The following is a 20,387-nucleotide window of genomic DNA, read 5'->3' as shown; positions in this document are numbered from 1 at the left end:
GTTCCAGGATTTTATAAAACTCCCAGCATGCACTGCTGCATGAATAAAAAAAATTGCCACCATTATTGAGATTAATGTGCTAAATTTTGATATCTTGGTGTTTCTACAAGACTGTAGCGTTGTTTTGGTTTATGTAGGATATGTTGAAAAAAACTAGTCGTAATTAATTGCTGTGGTTTCATGGTGGGGGTAATGTAACACTTTTGGTTGAGGATTAAACTCTGAATGAGTAAAAATGAATTATTTTGTAAATGAACAGAGAATATGATGATTGTCATGTTTTGACAAATCAAATCATTACTAAACTGTGTGTCTCCACAAGTGTGACTTGCAAAAACACAGCTCACAGCGTCAAAAGAAAATCTCATGTTACAGCATCAGCATCTCAACTAAAGCAAACACTGATCTCTATAATGGTAACTTCAAACCAAACATTTTTAATTAAACATCTCAACAACATCTTCTATAGATGTATGACAGAAATAAAGCCATACTGGTTAATAATAAGTGTAATAATGTGTAATGGCTGAAGTCAGTTGTAGTTCTTGTGTTTCTCTATTTTCTGTTCTTGATGTTCCTCTTTCCTTCAGTGATTCTGCTTGTTAACAGCAGGTGTTCATCACTAATGCTCAACAATCTCTTACATATTCCCTTAATTATCTCACTGCAACACTGCATCAATGTTACTTTTTACTCTTTGTAGTGTGGATTTTCCTGTGGAGTTGAAAGGGTTAACAGTAAAGATAAAAAGACACTCCCACAAAATGTATTTTAACAGTAATAAACTGTAAGTTATAAAACAGGTTTATATTGGCAACACTGTTGCCAGTAGTTTACTGTAAAATCTTGTTTTTTGGGTCACCGTTGTGCTGAAGAGTAGAGCCTGAGCTTCAGTCCAGGAGAAGATCTACAAACATTGATGATATATGCTGCATGTTGCTTTATTTAAAAGGCATTGTCTGTGTTAGTCGTAGAATCCGGTGGAAATCTCTTTATTTACAAAAGTTAATTTTTGTTGTTTCTAATTAAATAAGTTCACAAGCTCACCTTGCTCACATTATTAATGCATTATACATTTAGTTGATTCTTTTAAGTTGGTTTCTGCAAGTGAAGTTAGTTAACTCGAGTTTTAGTCCATTTTTACAGTAAATAACTGGCAACACTGTTGCCAGTTATTTACTGTAAAAATGCACTAAAACTAATAAGTTGTATTTTTTAGTTAACTCGAGTTTTAGTGCATTTCTACAGTAAATAACTGGCAACAGTGTTGCCAGTATTTTACTGTAAAAAAAACCTGGTAAGGTCTAACAGTGTACATAAAATAAATACAACATTTGTTCAAACAAAACTGGAAATTTATTTCATCACATCAAGTGTCTTCTGTAAGGAAGATTGTTTCCTCCACAGAATAATGAATAAAAAAGCGAATTGAGATTATTTATCTTACAATTCTGACCTTTTTTCTCTCACATTTGCGAGTTTATATTTCGCAATTCTGATTTTAGAACTGTAGTGTAAGGGGTTTACAGTCAAAGACCCAGAACTAGATATGAAGAATGAAGACCCGGAGTTAGAATTATAGATAAAGTTCTGATATAAATCTTAACATCTTCTTGAAAGTGAGAAAAATTGGGGGCCTCCAGTTTTCACTTGTTTTGCCTCCAGCTAGCGCCGTGACGTAACTGTGACGTCGGCACAAAAGGGGTCTATAAGGGACATTGAAGCAGCTCATGATTACATTAGAGCAGTTATTGCTGCAGTTTTTGTAAAGAAGTTCATACAGTTTCTGAGTTTTTATGTCTGTATCTGTTTTTTCTGTAAATGCCAGAGCTGTTAGAGACCCATTGAAAAGGAAATGTTTATTTTTATTTTTTCAAAACAAAGGTGCTGATTTTTATTTTACACAGGAGACTCGTGCTTCTAATTCGGATATTTCTTTTTGGAAGAGTCAATGGGGGAGAAATATATGGTTCCCTATCGAGGGAACTCAACACTGCGTCGATAAAATCGACTCTTTGGGGACGCTCCCTAAGCGTGCGCCTCTGAAGTATGAATGAAACTAATCCAATCCTGATTGGTGTTGCGTCGTGACGTAACATGTGACGGCATACCCGGAAGTATAAAAGTGACGCTGTCACAACACACACTAGCTTTCGCTCTTCAGCAAGCGCTTTATGTTGAAACTGTCTGTCTTATTTGGTGTTGTTTGTCTTATTATTGAAAGAAAGTATGGCCAGTGAACAATTCAAGAGGTGTGTGCATCCCTGCCCTCGTTTCATCACGGGTGGGGACGCACACTCTCTATGTGTGTATTGTTTGGGAGTGCAGCACGCACGGGCAGCTCTCGAGGGGGCTGCTTGTGAAATGTGTGAGGCTTTGCCTATTAGAGTGCTGCGCTCCCGGCTGGCGTGCTTTGACGAGCACGGTCAGGCTCGCGTTCCCCAGGGTTCCGGTCCCGCATATGTCGAGGCGATGCGGCGACTGAGATCCTGGGGTTCGCAGCGGGATCTGGCGGAGGAGAGTGAGAATGCTGAGGCATTTTCTCGCTCGCCATCGGCTGGTCCCGCAGCCTCTGAGAGTGGTGTGGGAGCCCGCGCTGCGGTTTCTCCTACCCGCGATCAGGTCCCGGTGCTTGAGCTGTCTACTTCTGAGGAAGGGGACGTGCTCAGCATCGATGCGGACGACCGTGATCTCAGCACGCCATCACGCGGCCTGGGTTATGAGGAGCTGGTGGAGGTTGTGACACGCGCTGTGGCCAGACTAAACATCAGCTGGCCACAACATGAGCAGGAAACGCAAGTCACCAGTAAAATGGACGAGCGTTACCTGCAGCGCAGGTCACAGCCTCACCGCCGGGGTCTGCCGTTTTTCCCTGATCTCCATAAAGAGATCTCGAGAACGTGGGAAAGACCGCATTCGTCCCGTATTTCGAGTCCCAATGTAATAGATTACAGCAATGTTATGGGGGCTCGAGATATGGGATATGGGAAGATGCCGAAGGTGGAGGAGGCTTTAGCGAGCTATCTCTCTCCCGAATCGGCGTCTTCCCTAAAGACCCCGGCGTTGCCTAGTAAGCCCTGCAGAGAGACATCTGCATTGGTGGGCAGGGCTTACATGGCGGCGGGTCGGGCTGGTTCGTGTCTGCACTCAATGGCGATTTTGCAGGCATACCAGGCCGACCTCCTGAAAGATTTGGATGAGGGGGAGGGGCCTACTCCTGAAGATGTCGCGGAGTTGAGGAAGGCCGCAGATTTGTCTCTCCGGGCCACTAGGGAAGCGGCCAGCGCTATTGGCCGCTCTATGGCGGCCATGGTGGCCACGGAGAGGCATCTGTGGCTGAACTTATCCGGTATTAAAGAAAAGGATAGGTCCTTCCTGCTGGATGCGCCGCTTTCGGCTTCTGGCCTGTTCGGCGACGCCGTTAATTCGGTTGTCGACAGGTTTCAGGAGTCGAGAAAACAATCTGCGGCGTTCCAGCAGTACCTCCCCCGGAAAGCGAAGGCCAAATCTAGTAGGGGGGGGCAAAGCAATCAGCCCCAGCCATCAGCCAGCTCCTCCCACAGGGCAGAGCAGAAGGAGAGCGTTTCCTCTAGAGCCCCCCCTCCGGGGTCTTGGCAACAGAGGAAACGCTCCCAAAAACCGAAGTCCTCCAGCCAGAGGGGCGACCTGAGGGACGTCATTCAGGCTAAGAGGACTTCGGAAAAGAGGTCCTAGCCAAGGCAGGACTTCAGAGGGCTGCCCCCTCCGCAGTGAGACAACCGAGGTTGTTCTCACAACGGGGCCCTCTAGGAAAAGATGCAGGTCCGCCGTTAACAGCGCTTCGGGCCGCATCAATTTCCAGCGAAAAGACACCAGAGGCCAGCCTCGAGAGGCTGGTACCCTTAGCAGATTTTGTAGAGGGATGGTATCATCTTCCCAACATATCTCCATGGGTCCTGCAGATAATACGAGTTGGGTACAGACTGCAGTTCGCGCACCGCCCCCCCAAGTTCTCTGGGGTGGTGCTCACTGCGGTGGTCCCAGAGCAGGCTCAGGTGTTGGAACAAGGAGTACAGACTCTGCTGTCGAAAGGAGCCATAGAACGTGTTCTTCCGGTAGACAGGGAGTCCGGGTTTTACAGCCGGTACTTTATAGTTCCAAAGAAGGATGGGGGGTTAAGACCAATTTTGGATCTCAGGGTGTTGAACCGGTCTCTGAGAAGGTTCAAATTCAGAATGTTGACCATTCCAACAATCGTGAGTCAAATCAGATCCGAGGACTGGTTTGTCACGATAGATCTGAAAGACGCCTATTTTCACATCTCCATCCTTCCTTGTCACAGGAGGTACCTGAGGTTCGCTTTCGGGGGCGAAGCATACCAATATCGGGTTCTTCCGTTCGGCCTAGCACTCTCTCCCCGCACATTTACCAAGTGTATGGACGTGGCCCTTGCTCCACTGAGACTTCAGGGGATTCGCGTATTGAATTATCTCGACGACTGGCTTATTTTGGCCCAGTCTCGGGAGATGGCAGTTCGGCATCGAGATGTCGTTCTTGGCCATATTCAAAAATTGGGGTTAAGACTCAATTTGAAGAAGAGTGTGCTAGAACCGTCCCAGGGCACGACCTTTTTGGGAGTCGTGTGGAACTCGATTACAATGCAGGCACGTATGTCTCCCGCACGTATCGAGTCAATTCTGGCGATGGTGTCCAGGGTGAGGCTAGGTCAGGCCGTCACTGTGAAACACTTTCAAAGGATGCTGGGCCTCATGGCAGCGGCATCCAACATTATTCCTCTGGGCCTCCTTCACATGAGGCCCCTCCAGTGGTGGTTGAAGACCAAGGGGTTCTCACCCAAAGGAAATCCGTTCCGTATGATCAGAGTAACGCGCAAGTGCCTTCAGTCTCTGCAAATATGGAAGAAGCCTTGGTTCCTATCCCAAGGGCCAGTGTTGGGGGTGTCATGTCGCCGGGAAACCGTTTCGACAGACGCCTCCCTTACGGGCTGGGGCGCGGTCATGGACGGCCGCTTTACCAGGGGTCTGTGGCAGGACCATCATCGCACTTGGCATATAAATTGCCTGGAGATGATGGCGGTATTCAAGGCTTTGAGGAGCTTCCTCCCAGACATCGAGGGTCGCCACGTCCTTATACGGACAGACAATACGTCAGTGGTGGCCTATCTGAACCGACAGGGGGGACTCAGATCGCGCCCTCTGTGCAAACTGGCGCATCAGATTATCCTTTGGTCCCAGGGAAAGATATTGTCAATAAGGGCAATGTATATCCCAGGGGTTCAGAATCGGGGAGCAGACATCCTGTCGAGGCAGGGGCTGAGGCCCGGGGAATGGAGACTTCATCCGGATGTGGTGAAGTCGATATGGGAGAGGTTCGGACCGATGGAAGTGGATCTGTTTGCGTCTCGAGAGACGTCCCACTGTCCACTTTGGTTCTCCCTCTCACATCCAGCCCCACTGGGGTTGGATGCCATGGTACAGGCTTGGCCGAGGCTTCGCCTGTATGCTTTCCCCCCGATCGCTCTGCTCCCAGGGGTCCTGGAGAGGGTCCGTCAAGAGGGCATCAGTCTACTTCTGGTTGCCCCGAGATGGCCGACACGAGTATGGTTCTCGGATATAATATCACTCCTCATAGCTCCGCCATGGCCGATTCCTCTGAGGAGGGATCTATTGTCTCAGGCGGAGGGCACAATCTTCCACCCTCGCCCAGAGTTGTGGAAGCTGTGGGTCTGGCCTCTGAGGGGGTTCAGTACCTAAATGCTGGCTTATCAGCTGAGGTGGTTGAAACCATACTTAGCTCTAGGGCCCCATCTACCAGGAGATTATATGGCCTCAAGTGGAAGGTGTTTCACACTTGGTGTGGAGAACGAAGGTTGGATCCAGTAAACTGCCCAGTGGCTTCAGTTCTGGAATTCCTTCAGGATCGTTTCTCTGCGGGTCTCTCCCCGTCCACTCTTAAGGTGTACGTGGCTGCCGTTTCGGCTTTCCACGCGCCAGTAGATGGTGGACCTCTGGGGAGGCACCAGTTGGTCATTAGGTTTCTCCGTGGTGCTTGGAGGATGAGGCCGGCGATCAGGTCCAGGGTGCCTGCCTGGGATCTGGCAATAGTTCTGGAAGGGTTGTCCCTCGCTCCCTTCGAACCTTTAGAGTCGGCTTCGCCTAAGGACTTAACGTTGAAAATGGTCTTTCTCTTAGCGATTACCTCTCTTAAGAGGGTGGGAGATCTCCAGGCCCTGGCGGTAACGCCAGCTTGCTTGGAGTTTGCCCCTGGCAAAGTAAAGGCCTTTTTGCACCCGAGTCCGGGCTACGTGCCTAAAGTTCCTTCGAGTACGGCTCGCTCTGTAGTCCTTCAGGCATTCCATCCTCCACCTCATGTGTCGGCGGGAGAAGAGAGGCTTCACTTGCTCTGCCCCGTCAGAGCTTTGAGTGTATACTTGGAAAAGTCTGCTTCTTGGAGAAGATCTGACCAGTTGTTAGTATGCTTTGGGTCACCTAAGAGGGGGCTCCCGGCGACCAAACAAACTATAAGTAACTGGATTGTCCAGGCTATTACTGAGGCTTACAAGGTGCGTGGGGTTCCTTCACCTTTGGCCTTAAGGGCTCACTCGACTAGAGGCATGGCTTCCTCTAGGGCCCTTCTGTCGGGAGTACCTCTGCAGGAGATTTGTGAGGCAGCCGGCTGGGCTACCCCGCATACTTTCATCAGGTTTTACAGTCTCAGCCTTCCCAGTACGCCCGGTGCACACGTACTCGGCCCTTGCTGAGTGCCTAATCAGTTTCACTCTGGGGCGGGTCTGTTCGGTGCGTGGCCTAGTGGGTACTCGTTCCCCAAAGAGTCGATTTTATCGACGCAGTGTTGAGTTCCCTCGATAGGGAACGTCTCGGGTTATGACTATAACCCTTGTTCCCTGAGAAGGGAACGAGACACTGCGTCGTGTTGCCACGCCCCCTTTTCAGACCCTTGAGCGTCTTGCTTCATCTCGAGGCTAGTGTGTGTTGTGACAGCGTCACTTTTATACTTCCGGGTATGCCGTCACATGTTACGTCACGACGCAACACCAATCAGGATTGGATTAGTTTCATTCATACTTCAGAGGCGCACGCTTAGGGAGCGTCCCCAAAGAGTCGATTTTATCGACGCAGTGTCTCGTTCCCTTCTCAGGGAACAAGGGTTATAGTCATAACCCGAGACGTTTTCATTTGGGAGTAACCGGTCAGCAGGGGTCGCTATTTTACAGGGAAACTTTAAACATTTATCAGATTCAAGTGGGAGATGGGTAATACTGGTTGGTGATGCAGATCATTCCCAATTCATTATTATTAACATTTATGCGTGTAACAACAAAAAAGACAACAAGTTATTATTTACAACAGTAGAGGATAAAATTAGCCAGCTGATTACAACTTTTCCTAGTGCCAAGATTATATGTGGAGGTGATTTTAATACAGTTATGGATGGAAATCTGGATAGACGGCCTCAAGAAACAGTTCTTCAGATGAGTTGGAGAATGTATGTCACAGGATGAGTCTTGTAGACATCTGGAGACTGATCTCAGTGTGTGTCGACACACCTGGCCAGGACAAAATGTCTCTCCTCTTGCCGTACATTTGACAATTATTTTCAAATTTTTTACAGATTTTTTTTTTTTTTTTTTAAGATTTTTTTTTTTTACTGACTTTTTTTTTTTTTAGGTTGCGGTTCAGGCTTCCGTACTCATGCTTCTAATTCGTATATTTCTTTTTGGAAGAGTCAATGGGGGAAAAATATATGGTTTTCATTTGGGAGTAACCGGTCAGCAGGGGTCGCTATTTCACAGGGAACCTTTAAAGGGCACATTATTCTGCTGTCAGCACTGGATAATGCTGTCTTTTTATTGCCAGATTCAGATCTTTAGGATCCACACAAATGTGCGTTTTCTTGGATAACTACAGGTTCAATGCTGTCGACCCATTCAGTCGGCTTAGTTTGCTTTACGATGACCCCCATCTGCTCCATTCTCTGTAGTTGTTCAAGCACTTTCTCTCGCAGAGCTACAGGTCTCCTTCTTGGCGCATGCACAACTGCTCTGACATTTGGATCAGTTTGTATGTGGTGTTCTCCTGGTCAACAGCCTAGTCCTTCATATAGATCGCCACAATCCTGGAGAATGTCTTTGCTCTTTTCAGTTTCAGACAGTCTTTTAATCATGCCCATTTTTGACATGCAGATCGTCCTAGAATGACAGGTGCATCATGCTTCATTATTTCCAACTGTTCCTCCTTGGCTGTTGTCAGAAGTTCCAGTTGATTTAGGATTATTGGGGTTGGATCATTACAGGGCTCAGAATTACATAGATAGCAAATATAAAGAAGGACTTATTTTATATACTGATGCATCAAAGCTGAAAGATAAGAAAATGGGAATTGCTTATGTTATCCCTCAACTAAATATTGAATATGCTAAAAGAATTAATGATGATTTAGCAGTATATACAGCAGAAATGATGTGGATAGAGAGCAATAAACCTAAGCAAGCTGTGATTGCGTCAGACTCCAGTTCAGTATTGTTAAGTCTCAAGCATCTTCACTCGGAGTCTAGACAGGATTTAGTGTTTGAAATAATCCATTTAGCTAACAATCTGCGGAAGTCTGGTATTAGTACTACATTTATATGGGTGCCAGCTCATATAGGTGTAGGAGGTAATGAGTTGGCAGACAAATGTGCGAAGAAAGCAGCAGAGAAGGATTATACAGAGATGGATATCAAATACAGCAAAGCTGAAGTTAAAAGTATAATTAAAACTAAAATTAATGAAAAATGGCAGTTTCTTTGGGACAATGAACAGATTGGGAGATACTTGTATAGAATCCAAGGAAAAGTGGGAAAGAGCAGGAATACATACAGGAGAAGGCAAGAAGAAGATGTGGTGTCTAGAATGAGATTAGGACATACAGGGTTAAAACGAACGTTATTTATAATGAATAAGCATGTTGATGGAAAATGTGATTACTGCGATAGTCAAGAGACAGTAGAACATGTAATTATGAATTGTCCTAAATAACATCAAGCTATAGGCAAAGGCTGATATCACAATCAGGTGAGAATGGGATTACCCTAAACTTACAGGAAACAATGCAAAGAGGGTCTGGTGAAATTTGTTTTTATTTTTTGTTTTCTTTTTTAAAGATAACTGGGTTAATTAAAATAATTTAAAAAAGTGTAGTCAGAGTCAGACCAGGTTGCAGAGTATGAGTTTGACCCATTGATCCACACTCCAGTCCAGATGGTGGCGGTAATGCACCAAAAAGCTGGTTGCCAACCGCCATAGAAAGAGAAGGAGAAGACGACACAGAAAGTGAAAGTTAGTTCTCCTGTCGCCATTTTAAGCTGGAAAAATATAATACGACACGGACACATTTAGTAAGTTCCAATGTGGATTTAGAGGCAAGAGATCAACAATGGATGCATTAATCAAGTTCAGTAATGAAGTAGAGAAGACGATAACTATGAAAGAAATCATGGCAGTAGTGTATTTTGATATAGAAAAAGCGTATGATACGGTATGGAGAGAAGGGTTGTTAATTAAAGCATCAAGGATAGGAATAGATGGAAATATGTATAATTGGTTATGTCAATTTTTGTATGAAAGAACATTTGTAGTTCAAGTGGGAGCCTGTCAATCATTAAATTATACGGCAGAAAATGGCATTCCTCAAGGGAGTGTTATAAGTCCAATTCTTTTTAACATTATGATTAATGATATTTTTGATAATTTGGGATATGGTGTGGGATGTGCATTGTATGCTGATGATGGGGCTATTTGGAAGAGAGGAAGAAATACAAAACAAGTGATTTCAGGGATTCAAATGGCTATTAAAAAGGTGGAAGATTGGAGTATAGAATGGAGTTTTAAAATGTCTACTAGTAAATCATGTTTCATGATATTTAGCAGGAAAAAAGATTTTAAGGAAATTGAATTAGTTTTATATGGGAAACCTTTAGAACAAGTTAAAACATTTAAATATTTGGGAATGTGGTTATGGGAGATATACATGGAAAAAACATATTGAGGAAATTGATAAAAAATGCAGGAGGATCTTAAATGTGATGAGGGCAATAGCTGGGAAAGAATGGGGAGCAGAAAGAGACTCAATGCTAACAATATATCAAGCCTTGATCAGATCAACAATTGATTATGGTAGCATAATTTATGGGTCAGCTTCAGAAACATTATTAAAAAGTATAGATAGAATTCAATATAGAGCACTTAGAATATGTTTAGGAGCAATTAAAACAACACCGGTTAATGCATTATTAGTAGAAGCGAATGAAATGCCATTGAAATTAAGGAGAGAGAAATTGGCTTTGGTATTTTGGACATCTTTAAAGAGTTACACTGGAGAAAATATAGCTAAAGATATTTTAAATAATTGTTGGGAATACTGTAATACCGAGAGAGGAGGATATGGATGGAAGATAAATAAGTTAACAGAGAAATATAAGATTGCAAATATTGAATGTAGTATGTCTCCTATATGGGGAGAGGTTCCGAAATGGATTATACCTGAGGTTAGAATTGATTTAGGAATATTAGATAAGAAACGGGAATGGGAGGAAATGGGTATGTTGGAATATAAAGTTAAAAAGTACATACAGGAAAGATTCTATGCAAGTATGCACATTTACACTGATGGATCTAAAGATCCAAGAACAGGAATTACGGGAATAGGAGTGTATATTTCAGAGTTTAAAATACCGATATCGAAACGACTAACATCTAAACTGTCAATATATACGGTGGAAATGGTTGCTATTATAATAGGATTAACATGGGTAGAGGAGGTAAGACCAGACAGAATATGCTCTGATTCTGCTTCTGTATTAACATCACTAGTTACTCATTGTACGGCCAGAGAAGATTTGATGAGTGAAATATTATCATTATTATGGCGAATACAAAGAAAAGGGGTAGAAATTGGGTTCTGTTGGGTACCAGCGCATAGCTGGTAATGAATTTGCTGATGAATTAGCAAAAAATGCTTTAAAAAGGGAAGAAATAGATTTTAATATTCCATTAAGTAAAAGTGAAGTTAAAACTATTATTTAGGAAAATATTATCAAAGAGTGGCAGGAAAACTGGAATACAGATAATAAAGGGCGGTATTTATATAATATTAAAAAAATGGTAGAATCTAAGAAAAGTATAAAAGGAAGAAATAGAAACGAAGAAGTCATATTGACTAGGATGAGACTTGGTCACTCAAGATCGAACGCAACACTCTTTATAATTGGAGCTCATGAGACTGGTTTATGTGAGAATTGTGGGGAGAAAAAAACAGTGGAGCATGTGTTATATGATTGTAAAAGGTACACTGTAAAAAATATCTACTTGGTTCTACTTAAAATCATAAGTTAAGCAGCTGCCTCAAAATTTCAAGTAAAAACAAAATGGATTAATAAATTGTTTTAACTCATTATTTTGATTCTTGTTAAGCTGTGAATTGCCTTCTGCGAGTCAACATGACTTAACATTTATTGTTATTTCAACTTTGCTATGCAAGTTCAAAATAAAGTGAACTCATTAATGAGCATTCTGTTCACTTATCCCCATTAGTGGGTTGAACTTAGTAATTTATTTGAATTAGGGTATCAAGTTAAGATAATCTAAAAGAATGCCTTGTTTTAACTTAATAATTAATATAAAACACACAAATTTGAGTACAAAACATTTTTTTTATTAAAACCAATGTTAAGCCAATAAAAGCTATACAAACACTTCATCTCAAACATTTTCAATATGCAATCAACAACTTTTTAGGTACCAAATTTCAGTTGGGTGTGGGTAACATGAGGCTAAGATGAATAGAAGATCATCTTCTACAAGTGCGAGCACAAACCTCTGCTTGTCATATCCCCATTAGGTCACCCAAAGATGTACTAAACACTATTTATAGTCACCCAATAGAAAATACATTACTTTGAAAGCATTAGCTTTTTTTCCTTACACAACACGAAAATACTGAACAGGTTTTGAATGTTAACATTTAAATGGATACTCCACTTTTTTTGGAAATAGGCTCATTTTACAACTCCCCCAGAGTTAAACAGTTGAGTTTCACCGTTTTCGAATCCATTCAGATGATTTTCTGATATTTAGAAGAATATCAGTAACCAGACAGTTTCTGGTCTCATTGACTTCCATAGTAGGAAAAAAATATACTATGAAAGTCAATTAGACCAGAAACTGTCTGGTTACTGATATTCTTCTAAAAATCAGAAAATTGGCTGAATGGATTCAAAAACGGTAAAACTCAACTGTTTAACTCTGGGGGAGTTGTAAAATGAGCCTATTTCCAAAAAAAGTGGAGTATCCATTTAAATAAACCTTTTTTCTAGTTCACTTAAAAAAAAAAAAAACTTTTGCTGATAATTTACTCACCCCCATGTCATCTAAGATGTCTATGTCTTCATTTATTTTCGGCTAAAGAAAGAAAGACAAGGACACCTTGGATGACATGGGGTTGAGTAAATTATCACCAAAAGTTTTTTTTTTTAAGTGAACCAATCCTTTAACAATCTCACAGATCCAGCTGAATTATACCAAAAGCGGTCCTGAACCCCAAACACAAACAAACTAAAACTTCAGACTGCCAACTTCAGCTGGTTGTTTTCAAATATTTGAATCCTGAATACAGTATACTTAGTATATTATTTGAACAATATTCAGCATTAATTGTATTCAGTCCAACAAAAGCAAATGGATCAAGTCCAAAAAAAACAACAACAACAAAAAACAGGGCTCCTCTCCTGTTTGCTTGCTTTTGCCTTCAACTTTGGCTTGCATTTCAACAGAAACAAATGGAAAAAGAAGAAAAAAAGAAAAGAATTCCAAACCATTCTCAGGTGTAGCATTGTTTACAAATTATACCTCAGGAGCTTGTTTCGAATGCCGTGGACTCTGGCAGAAGCTTGATCTGGTTTGATCTTCATCACTACCCTCTGAAGGAATTCAAAAGAATACTTCATGGCTTGTGGATACTCAAGGTTCACACAGTAGATAATCCCCAAAAGCATGGCAAAGCTCGATGGCACATCCTTGAAGTTGTGAAGCACAACAGTCTCCTCAACCACAACAGCCACATTGAAGATCTCATGTGGAAAGGCATCCTGGTTGTCACCTTCGTAGCCTATCAACAGGCCAAGTTGCATCCCCTCCATGGCTTCAGCAAGAGTCTCACCATGGGCCTTGAAAAGCAGAAAAAAAATACTGTGAATGTTTGGGTCAAGATGTAGATGCTCTGCAAAGCTACTCAAGTCTCAGTGATCATAAACCTTGTTTTCAGGCAAATAAAATAGTCTTCTTGGGCTTTCAGTTGTGAGTGTGCATGTTTATAGGTGCAATGTTGGAAGGTTACTGCCAGGGTGAAAACTTCAGTGTCCTCTCAGATCTGGGGAAGTGTATGTTGCATTTGGTCCTCTGCCCATCACTATTCTACCCCTCCTTTCTCCCTGCATCATCACTATTTTGCTGTAACAGGACTTTACCAACACCTATGAGTGCATCTAATCCAATCTCTGTGTTAAAGGGTGTGTGTGTGTGTAAGTTTATATGTAGGTGGGTGGGTTCGTATATGGGCTGTTATGGATGACAGAAAAATGTCTTACATCACACATCCTGATGATGTCTGATGGCTCTTCTCTTAGGTAGTGTGGCAGACCCAGCAGAGCAGCAGTCCTTCTCCTTTCGTTTGTGTCCTACAATAAAAAACACTAAGCAGTGAGATTTTATTGCAAACATTTGGTGCCCAATTTTACAATTCTCAGCTGGTCTACTCACGTCTTTCTTCAGACAGTCCAAAATGGCTTTCAGTGCAGGCTTCTTTGCCGACTTTGTCGCAGCTTCGTACACTTCCAGCAGTCTTGGTGCCAGGTCATCAAGTCCGTCGAGAAACGATTCGAGAAGGTCTGTGCTTACGACTCTTTTGAACTCTGCCCGAACCTGAGGAGACAAAAAAAGTTAAGAAATTACAGGGAAAAAAATTCAAAGTCAAAATTTAGTAAGCTAAGGTTGTCTTGTTGTCAAAGACTGTCATCCACTCAGTAATACTAAACACAATCCTCTCACTTATCTGTATGTTCATTCATGCCACCTTTCGGACAAAAAAAAAAAAGCTGAAATTGCCCTTTTACTTCCTGGAGAGAAGCTCATACATTGATATCCAGTCATTGGATTAAGTGATTAATCTTAGGCTGAGTGTTTTCTATTGTTATACCTGTCTCTCACAGAACATGGCCGGCCATCTAGCCATGACATCCCCAATGAGAGGTTGATCCCCTACGATCTCCTTTCTGCGCTTGGAGAACGTGTCAGACATCAGGTTATCTATCTGCTGATGATCTAGGTCTTTTTTCAGCACTTCCACCTGCAGATTACACAAGCAGAAAGGACACATACTAAGACAAAATATTAGGCTTCACAGAAACAAAAGCAAAGTGTAGGTAGTTAGTATTATATAGGCAGGTATGTATGCAGTAATAAACAGGTATGATGTGCGTGTATGATGTACCTCCATCATCCTCCGCTTTTCTTCCATGTCTTCATCACTCAGTCCTTCAGGGGGATCTGGACAGTAGTGGACCTCGCCCTTCTTTGACTTCTTCATCCGTGGTCCCTTGGCTTCTTCTCCTTTTCTTTTGTTGACCCTCACCTCCGGGCATCCAGCTGCACTTAACTTTTGTCTATAGTTTCCGAGCTTAAACTTCAGGCTGTGGAACCAGCCGTACCAACCTTTTCCAGACCCTGGCTCTTTTAGACTGGGATGCTTCTCCACAAGCGCTTTGGCAACATTTTCATAGTGTTGCCTCTCAGGATAAGGACTAATCTTTGACATGCTGTCTGCAAGTGTGTCCAGGATATCAGTTTTCATACCTTTAGGAATCATCAGCACAGATCCATCTTTTGCATATCTTCCATTTGCTTCTTGCAGTGTGAGTTCAACATCATGCGAGAACTCTGGAATTGGGAAGGGCTCAGGCCAGAGCTGAGAGTCAGATTCCCCACTACTGAGAGATGGAAGGCTGGCTGTATCCAATGTGGAATCCGAGCAAGCTGCATCAGTTGTGAACAACACTTTCAATGTTGCTCTATCCTCAGGAAGGTCTCGGATGTCGGTCAAATTGGTCAGCTGATCCTTGAACGCAGGGTCCTCAAATTGTAAAATAAATCCACCTCTCAGGCCAAGGTTTGCACGCAACACCTGGCACAGTGCATCAACACTAGGGGGGGTGATTTCGATGGAAAGGCGTCTGATATCCATCTCCGAGAGGACAACTCGCAGCAGCATCGTGGATCACTTCGGCCTGAAATTGGAGAAGAAAAAATGTTTAATTCATTGTATACATAGAAACAAATGGTTAATAATGAAAAGATTTGGAAAACACCTCAAAGAGGGTAAATTCTTTTGTATCAGGCTGTTAAATTATATTTTGCAGGACAACAAACACCTGAGTTGTTCCTTGAAAGATTTGGGAAACATTGCAAGAGGGTTAATACTTTTACATCAGAGTAGAAAAACACAAACTTACAGCAGCCTTAATTCAGCAAGAATGTTCTAGGAGTGGTTAACAGGCGACCCTGGACAGGGTATGACACAAGTGGCATGTAGTCATTGAGATCCTCTGGTTTCACCAAGAGACACTCGGCAGGACTTTTCTTCACAAGATGGTAACTCCTCAAATGCTCCACATAGTAAGTCGAATAAGGTTCAACGAAGAAACAAACATGACCAGGCTGCACAATGCATATTTCCAAAATCCTTGCGAAGTTCGGTAGTCCACTTGTACTTCCAACAGAAAGTATCATTCCCTTTGAATACTGTGTTCCGTTTAAGAAGACATTAGGGGTCAGTCCAACTGTGTCAATATCATTGAATCTATTCAAGATTGCTAATCTAAGACCACCATCTAAGACTCCCAGGCACACATCAGTCACTTTTGCTGTCTCAATCTCAGGCTTGAAAATGCTGGGCATTTCAAAATAATATGCCAGCATAAGTTGGTGTCTTGAGGCAAGGGTAAGCAGAATGTTTTTAAAGTTATTGGCATCATGCACTACCTTCTTAAAGAAAGAATGCTTAGCCTCAAACCTGATTGTCCAACACTCTATTAAGGGTCCAAATCTTTGAATAAGGCAAGGATAATGTTCAATAAAGTGATGTTTGGGGCGCAATTTGTAATCCGGGAAAACTGTCAGTAGTAACTGTCTATGATCCGATATTTTGGACTGCAAATAACACAGTGAGTCTTCAGTGTGATATGGAGTTACTAAGAGCTCAACCAAGTCTTTCAACTCAAGGATTACTTCCCATGTTGGATCCCCTTCTGGAACACGGTGGCCGATGATGAGGGAAAGGAAACGCACAAGACTCCAACTTTCGTGGCCGTTTCCACCTACAGTTCCACTCTTTTGAAAAGTTGAAGGAATTTTCTGAGGACAATTTTTCTTATCCGAGAATTTAAAAGGGAAGCTCTGTATTTCACTATTAAGTTCTTCTAATGTGAAATACTTCTTTGAAATCAAATCTGCAAGGCACAGACTTAGTTCTACAGGCACAATCCCTTCCAGAACATCGTGCAAAAAATCAGGTGGAAAGCCTTTGCATGCATGAAAACCTGTCAGGCTGTTGAGAGGGCAGTCTCGTTTCACACCATCAACAGATGCAAGGTCCCTCTGCTTCAAGACATTTACAGCTTCATCAAATGATTCTGGTGACCTTAAAACAAAGTTCCCAGTTCTAACATCACACGTTTGTATGTCTTGACGATTGGCTAGACAAAACCTACAAAACTTTTCTACATTAAAAGACTCTTGGAATCCACCTAAGGAATGTGCTGCCAAGTTGTCAGCAGCAACGAACAAGATGGTGCCTTTAACATTACACCCTAGTTTCTCTACAAACACACCTACTGTTTCAAGAGATTTAATATCTTCAATCAGAGGATTCAAAACACGATCATAACCATAAATCCTGACATGCTCTGCCTTGCACAGTAAAGCTAGGTAGATTGAGGACAATGCTGAGATGGTAAATTGCCAATAACCCAATACACACCACAGACCTTATGTTTTTTTTTTTTTTGATGTGCCCAAGGGATTGCAGATTTCAAAGTAATCAATATACAAAGTAATAGCAACACTTAGTTCTTGACCTGAGAGGATTCCGTTCGATTTATACAAGTCACCATCCAGAAAAGACTTGTAGATGCCAGACTGTTCAACAGGTTTGTTTTTCCCCAGTGCTTGCAGTACCTCTTCTTTTTTAAGAAGATCTGAAAGTAACTTTAGAATAGGAATATAGACAACAGTATGAAACTTTTCTTGTCTGTTCAAAAGATATTCGACAGGTTCAATGACACAAAAGTTCTTTTTAAAAAATAACTGTCTTTTGTAGTCTGTGCCTAAAGATCCTTCTCTTGAAAGGAAATTAAGTGGGTTAGCACTTTGAAATAGTTCAGTCAAGGATGTCAAACATTCCTCAGATGTGCAATTATGCTTCCCCAAAACATTCTCAATTGACTCCCTGGTTATTTGTCCAGCACATTTTCCAATATCAAACAAATCATCCACAATTTCTTGAATCGCAGACTTTGACACATGAAGGACGGCTTGCAGTCGAAGGAAAAGGGATGCAAATCTGCGCTCAACTGACTTCTGTGTAGGCTGAGAGTCAGGTTCAGTCACTGAAACATCTGGTGACTCTAAATCAAAGTTATCCTGTTCATCATTGACAGAAGCTTGACTTTGACAATGAATAATAAGTTCAGGTTTGAAATTATTGAATGTAGAAGACTGATGATATCGGCTTCTGTGAGCAGTAAAGGTCGAGGCTACTCTAGATGTAAAACAGCACCCCACAAATGGGCAATTCACAGTCTCTCTTTTTATCAAATGTCTCTTTAAATGAAGAAAATAATGTTTGATATTGCTTGGCGCTGAAAAAGTACAAAGTTCACAACGAAGTTTAACAACAGGACTGGTTCCTTGTTTGTGTTCCGTCAAATGTTTTAAAAGTTCCACATGGGATTGAAAGACGGTAAGACAATTTGGGTAAATACAACTAAAACCTGTTCTTCCACGTCCATGCTTTTCCTTTGTAATGATTCACTATAGTCTTTTGAATGTACGAGGCAAAATTGCAAAACTTACAAGTCCACTTCATCAAATGAGTAGCTGAGCCTGTGAATTCATAAAACACCTGAAACACACAAAACAGAAGAAAAGTTTTAGCTGCTAAGTGATGTGAATTGCAAAAATGAACAATAGCACATTTCTAGTCAAGTCTAACAAATTGGATGTATGAATTGTTGCATTGCTGTTTACCACTAGCTAGCACAAACAATGTTCTGTAATAAGAAACAATAATGAGCTTGCAGCAAACGAGCGGCTGCTAATAATCTAAAATTATTTTGCAGCACTGGCCATGAACATACACAACCATTCAAAGGTTTGGGGTCAGTAAATTTTTTTAGGTTTTTAAAAGAATTATCTTCTGCTCACCAAAGGCTGCATTTATTTGATTAAAAATACAAACAAAACAGTAATACTGTGAAATATTATTCCAATTTAAAACAGCTGTTTTCTATTTCAATATATTTTAAACAGTAATTTATTCCTGTGATCAGAGCTGAATTTTGTGCATCATTAGTCTTCAGTGTCACATGGCGGTTTGACAAAATTAAGATCACGTTTTTTGTTGTTTTTTTCTCTCAAAATGAAGACAGTTTTCCAGTTTATGACTTTTTTCCATGCATAATCTGGTTTTTAAAGGATTTTCAAGGGAATTACTGCAATAAATTGTCTTATTTTACAGTCATTATTTAATATTGTAGAATAGAATAGCACCCAGTACAACCTAATCGTATAACCAAGCAAGAACGTTAATACAACGTTTATATTGAACGTTATAATAACCAAGAAATATAGTTAATACAATGTTTTAAAAAATGGACGTTTTGAATATTCTTAGAACATTCAGAAAAAACGTTTTAATAACTTAATGGGAACGTTACGAACCCTAAAATTGTTATCTGGGGAAGAGGAGAGATTCGCGATTGCACTGAACACGTTTTAAGTGCAGGATTCTTTAAGCGAGCCCAGAGAAAACTGACATTCTAACCAGAGCAGCGTGTATCTGAGAGCATGGGCGCGATATTCCACGTGCAAGCAGACAGATTCGCGCATTATATTAATTTACTTTCGCGCTAAAATAGTGCTCTCTCGACATTTAACAGGAAAATAACGCCATAGTTCTGCAGCATCCCCCTTACCTGTAACGTAACACCGTAGACAGTTACCAGAGCACAGATTTTTGATTTACCCCCTCCTCACCGTCGCTGCTCAGAAATGCAACATTGATAAAGGGTCCTTCTGAAATAGTGTCGCGCAGGGCAACGTAGGTTCCGAAAGTTGTGTAAATAAATACATCGGTATGGCGGTTTATTAAAAAATGAATATCATAAAAATATACACCGGCTTTCAGTATGAACCGGTATACCACCCAGCACTATCAGTATAATATGACGATTTGATGCTCAAGAAATATTCTTTTATTATTATCAAAGTTGTTCTAAAAATCTAAAAGATCTAGGTTCTGAAATCTAAAGCTTGTTTGACCTCAGGAACAAATTTTAAAATGTATTTAAATTGAAAATAGCGGTAAAATATTTTACAATATCACTGTTTGTGTTGGTATTTTTAATCAAATATATGCGGCCTTGGTGAGCAGATGCGTTAACTTATATCAGAAATGGCATTTTCTACAACATTTTACGAAGTTTACAATGAAAACTGGTAACGTTTATTGTCTCAGATAAAACTATAAACCGTCTCTGACTAAACGAAAATACTGAACTGCTAGCAAATGTGTTCTACCGTTAACAGTCGCTGAAATGTGCCTCGCTTAAATGACATCGCAGTTTTTACATATTAAAAGGTATCTAATGTTATTGGCTTCATCAACACATATTCTTAATAAATAAAAAACACGAACACTTACCAATAATGCACTTGTTCACTCCAACCGATTCGTCGTCTTGTCTGACAGAAATGAGGAACCTGGTGGTTGTTTAAGTTTGATTGCTCGGCGCGTAAAGTTCGTCTCGTGGCTTCGTCGGTAGTCCCTTCCCCCACCCCCACACATGCGCAAAGACTTGTACCCCACTCAAATTAAAATGATAAGTTCATTCAGGCACCTGGAATTTGTGATTCATTGAAGTAACTTATGAAACTAAATTGGAAGATTGAAAACTCAAACAACTGAGTTGAAATTTCATGACACATTATTTTATGTCTGATTGAATGACATATATAAGTTATCATAACTTTTTCATCAGATCATTTTTTATAGTGTATG

At 41.4% G+C, this 20,387-nt stretch overlaps 1 protein-coding gene across 3 annotated transcripts; it reads right to left on the bottom strand.

Annotated features, from left to right (window-relative positions):
- Positions 1 to 12,447: 12,447 nt before the first annotated feature.
- Positions 12,448 to 20,379, bottom strand: LOC120487703 (uncharacterized). Of its 3 annotated transcripts, XM_089118975.1 has the most exons (7): positions 20,031 to 20,379; positions 18,182 to 18,230; positions 14,544 to 15,336; positions 14,250 to 14,399; positions 13,814 to 13,975; positions 13,642 to 13,731; positions 12,448 to 13,221 (listed from the first exon to the last, which is right to left on the bottom strand). In XM_089118975.1, exons 3-7 carry the CDS (start codon positions 15,318 to 15,320, stop codon positions 12,892 to 12,894), a joined length of 1,509 nt encoding a protein of 502 aa, XP_088975101.1. In that variant the 5' UTR covers positions 15,321 to 15,336; positions 18,182 to 18,230; positions 20,031 to 20,379; the 3' UTR covers positions 12,448 to 12,891. The 3 variants fall into 3 exon arrangements, with proteins under 3 accessions (XP_088975101.1, XP_088975106.1, XP_088975095.1); XM_089118980.1 differs by lacking the exon at positions 20,031 to 20,379 and having other exon boundaries at positions 18,182 to 19,689; XM_089118969.1 differs by lacking the exons at positions 18,182 to 18,230; positions 20,031 to 20,379 and adding an exon at positions 15,562 to 17,054.
- Positions 20,380 to 20,387: the final 8 nt, after the last annotated feature.

This window comes from Pimephales promelas, chromosome 2, assembly GCF_988280905.1.
Source record: "Pimephales promelas chromosome 2, fPimPro1.hap1.1, whole genome shotgun sequence".
NCBI lineage: Eukaryota > Metazoa > Chordata > Actinopteri > Cypriniformes > Leuciscidae > Pimephales > Pimephales promelas.
The sequence above is the reverse complement of the archived record's forward strand: the minus strand, read 5'-3'. Positions and strand labels throughout refer to the sequence as shown.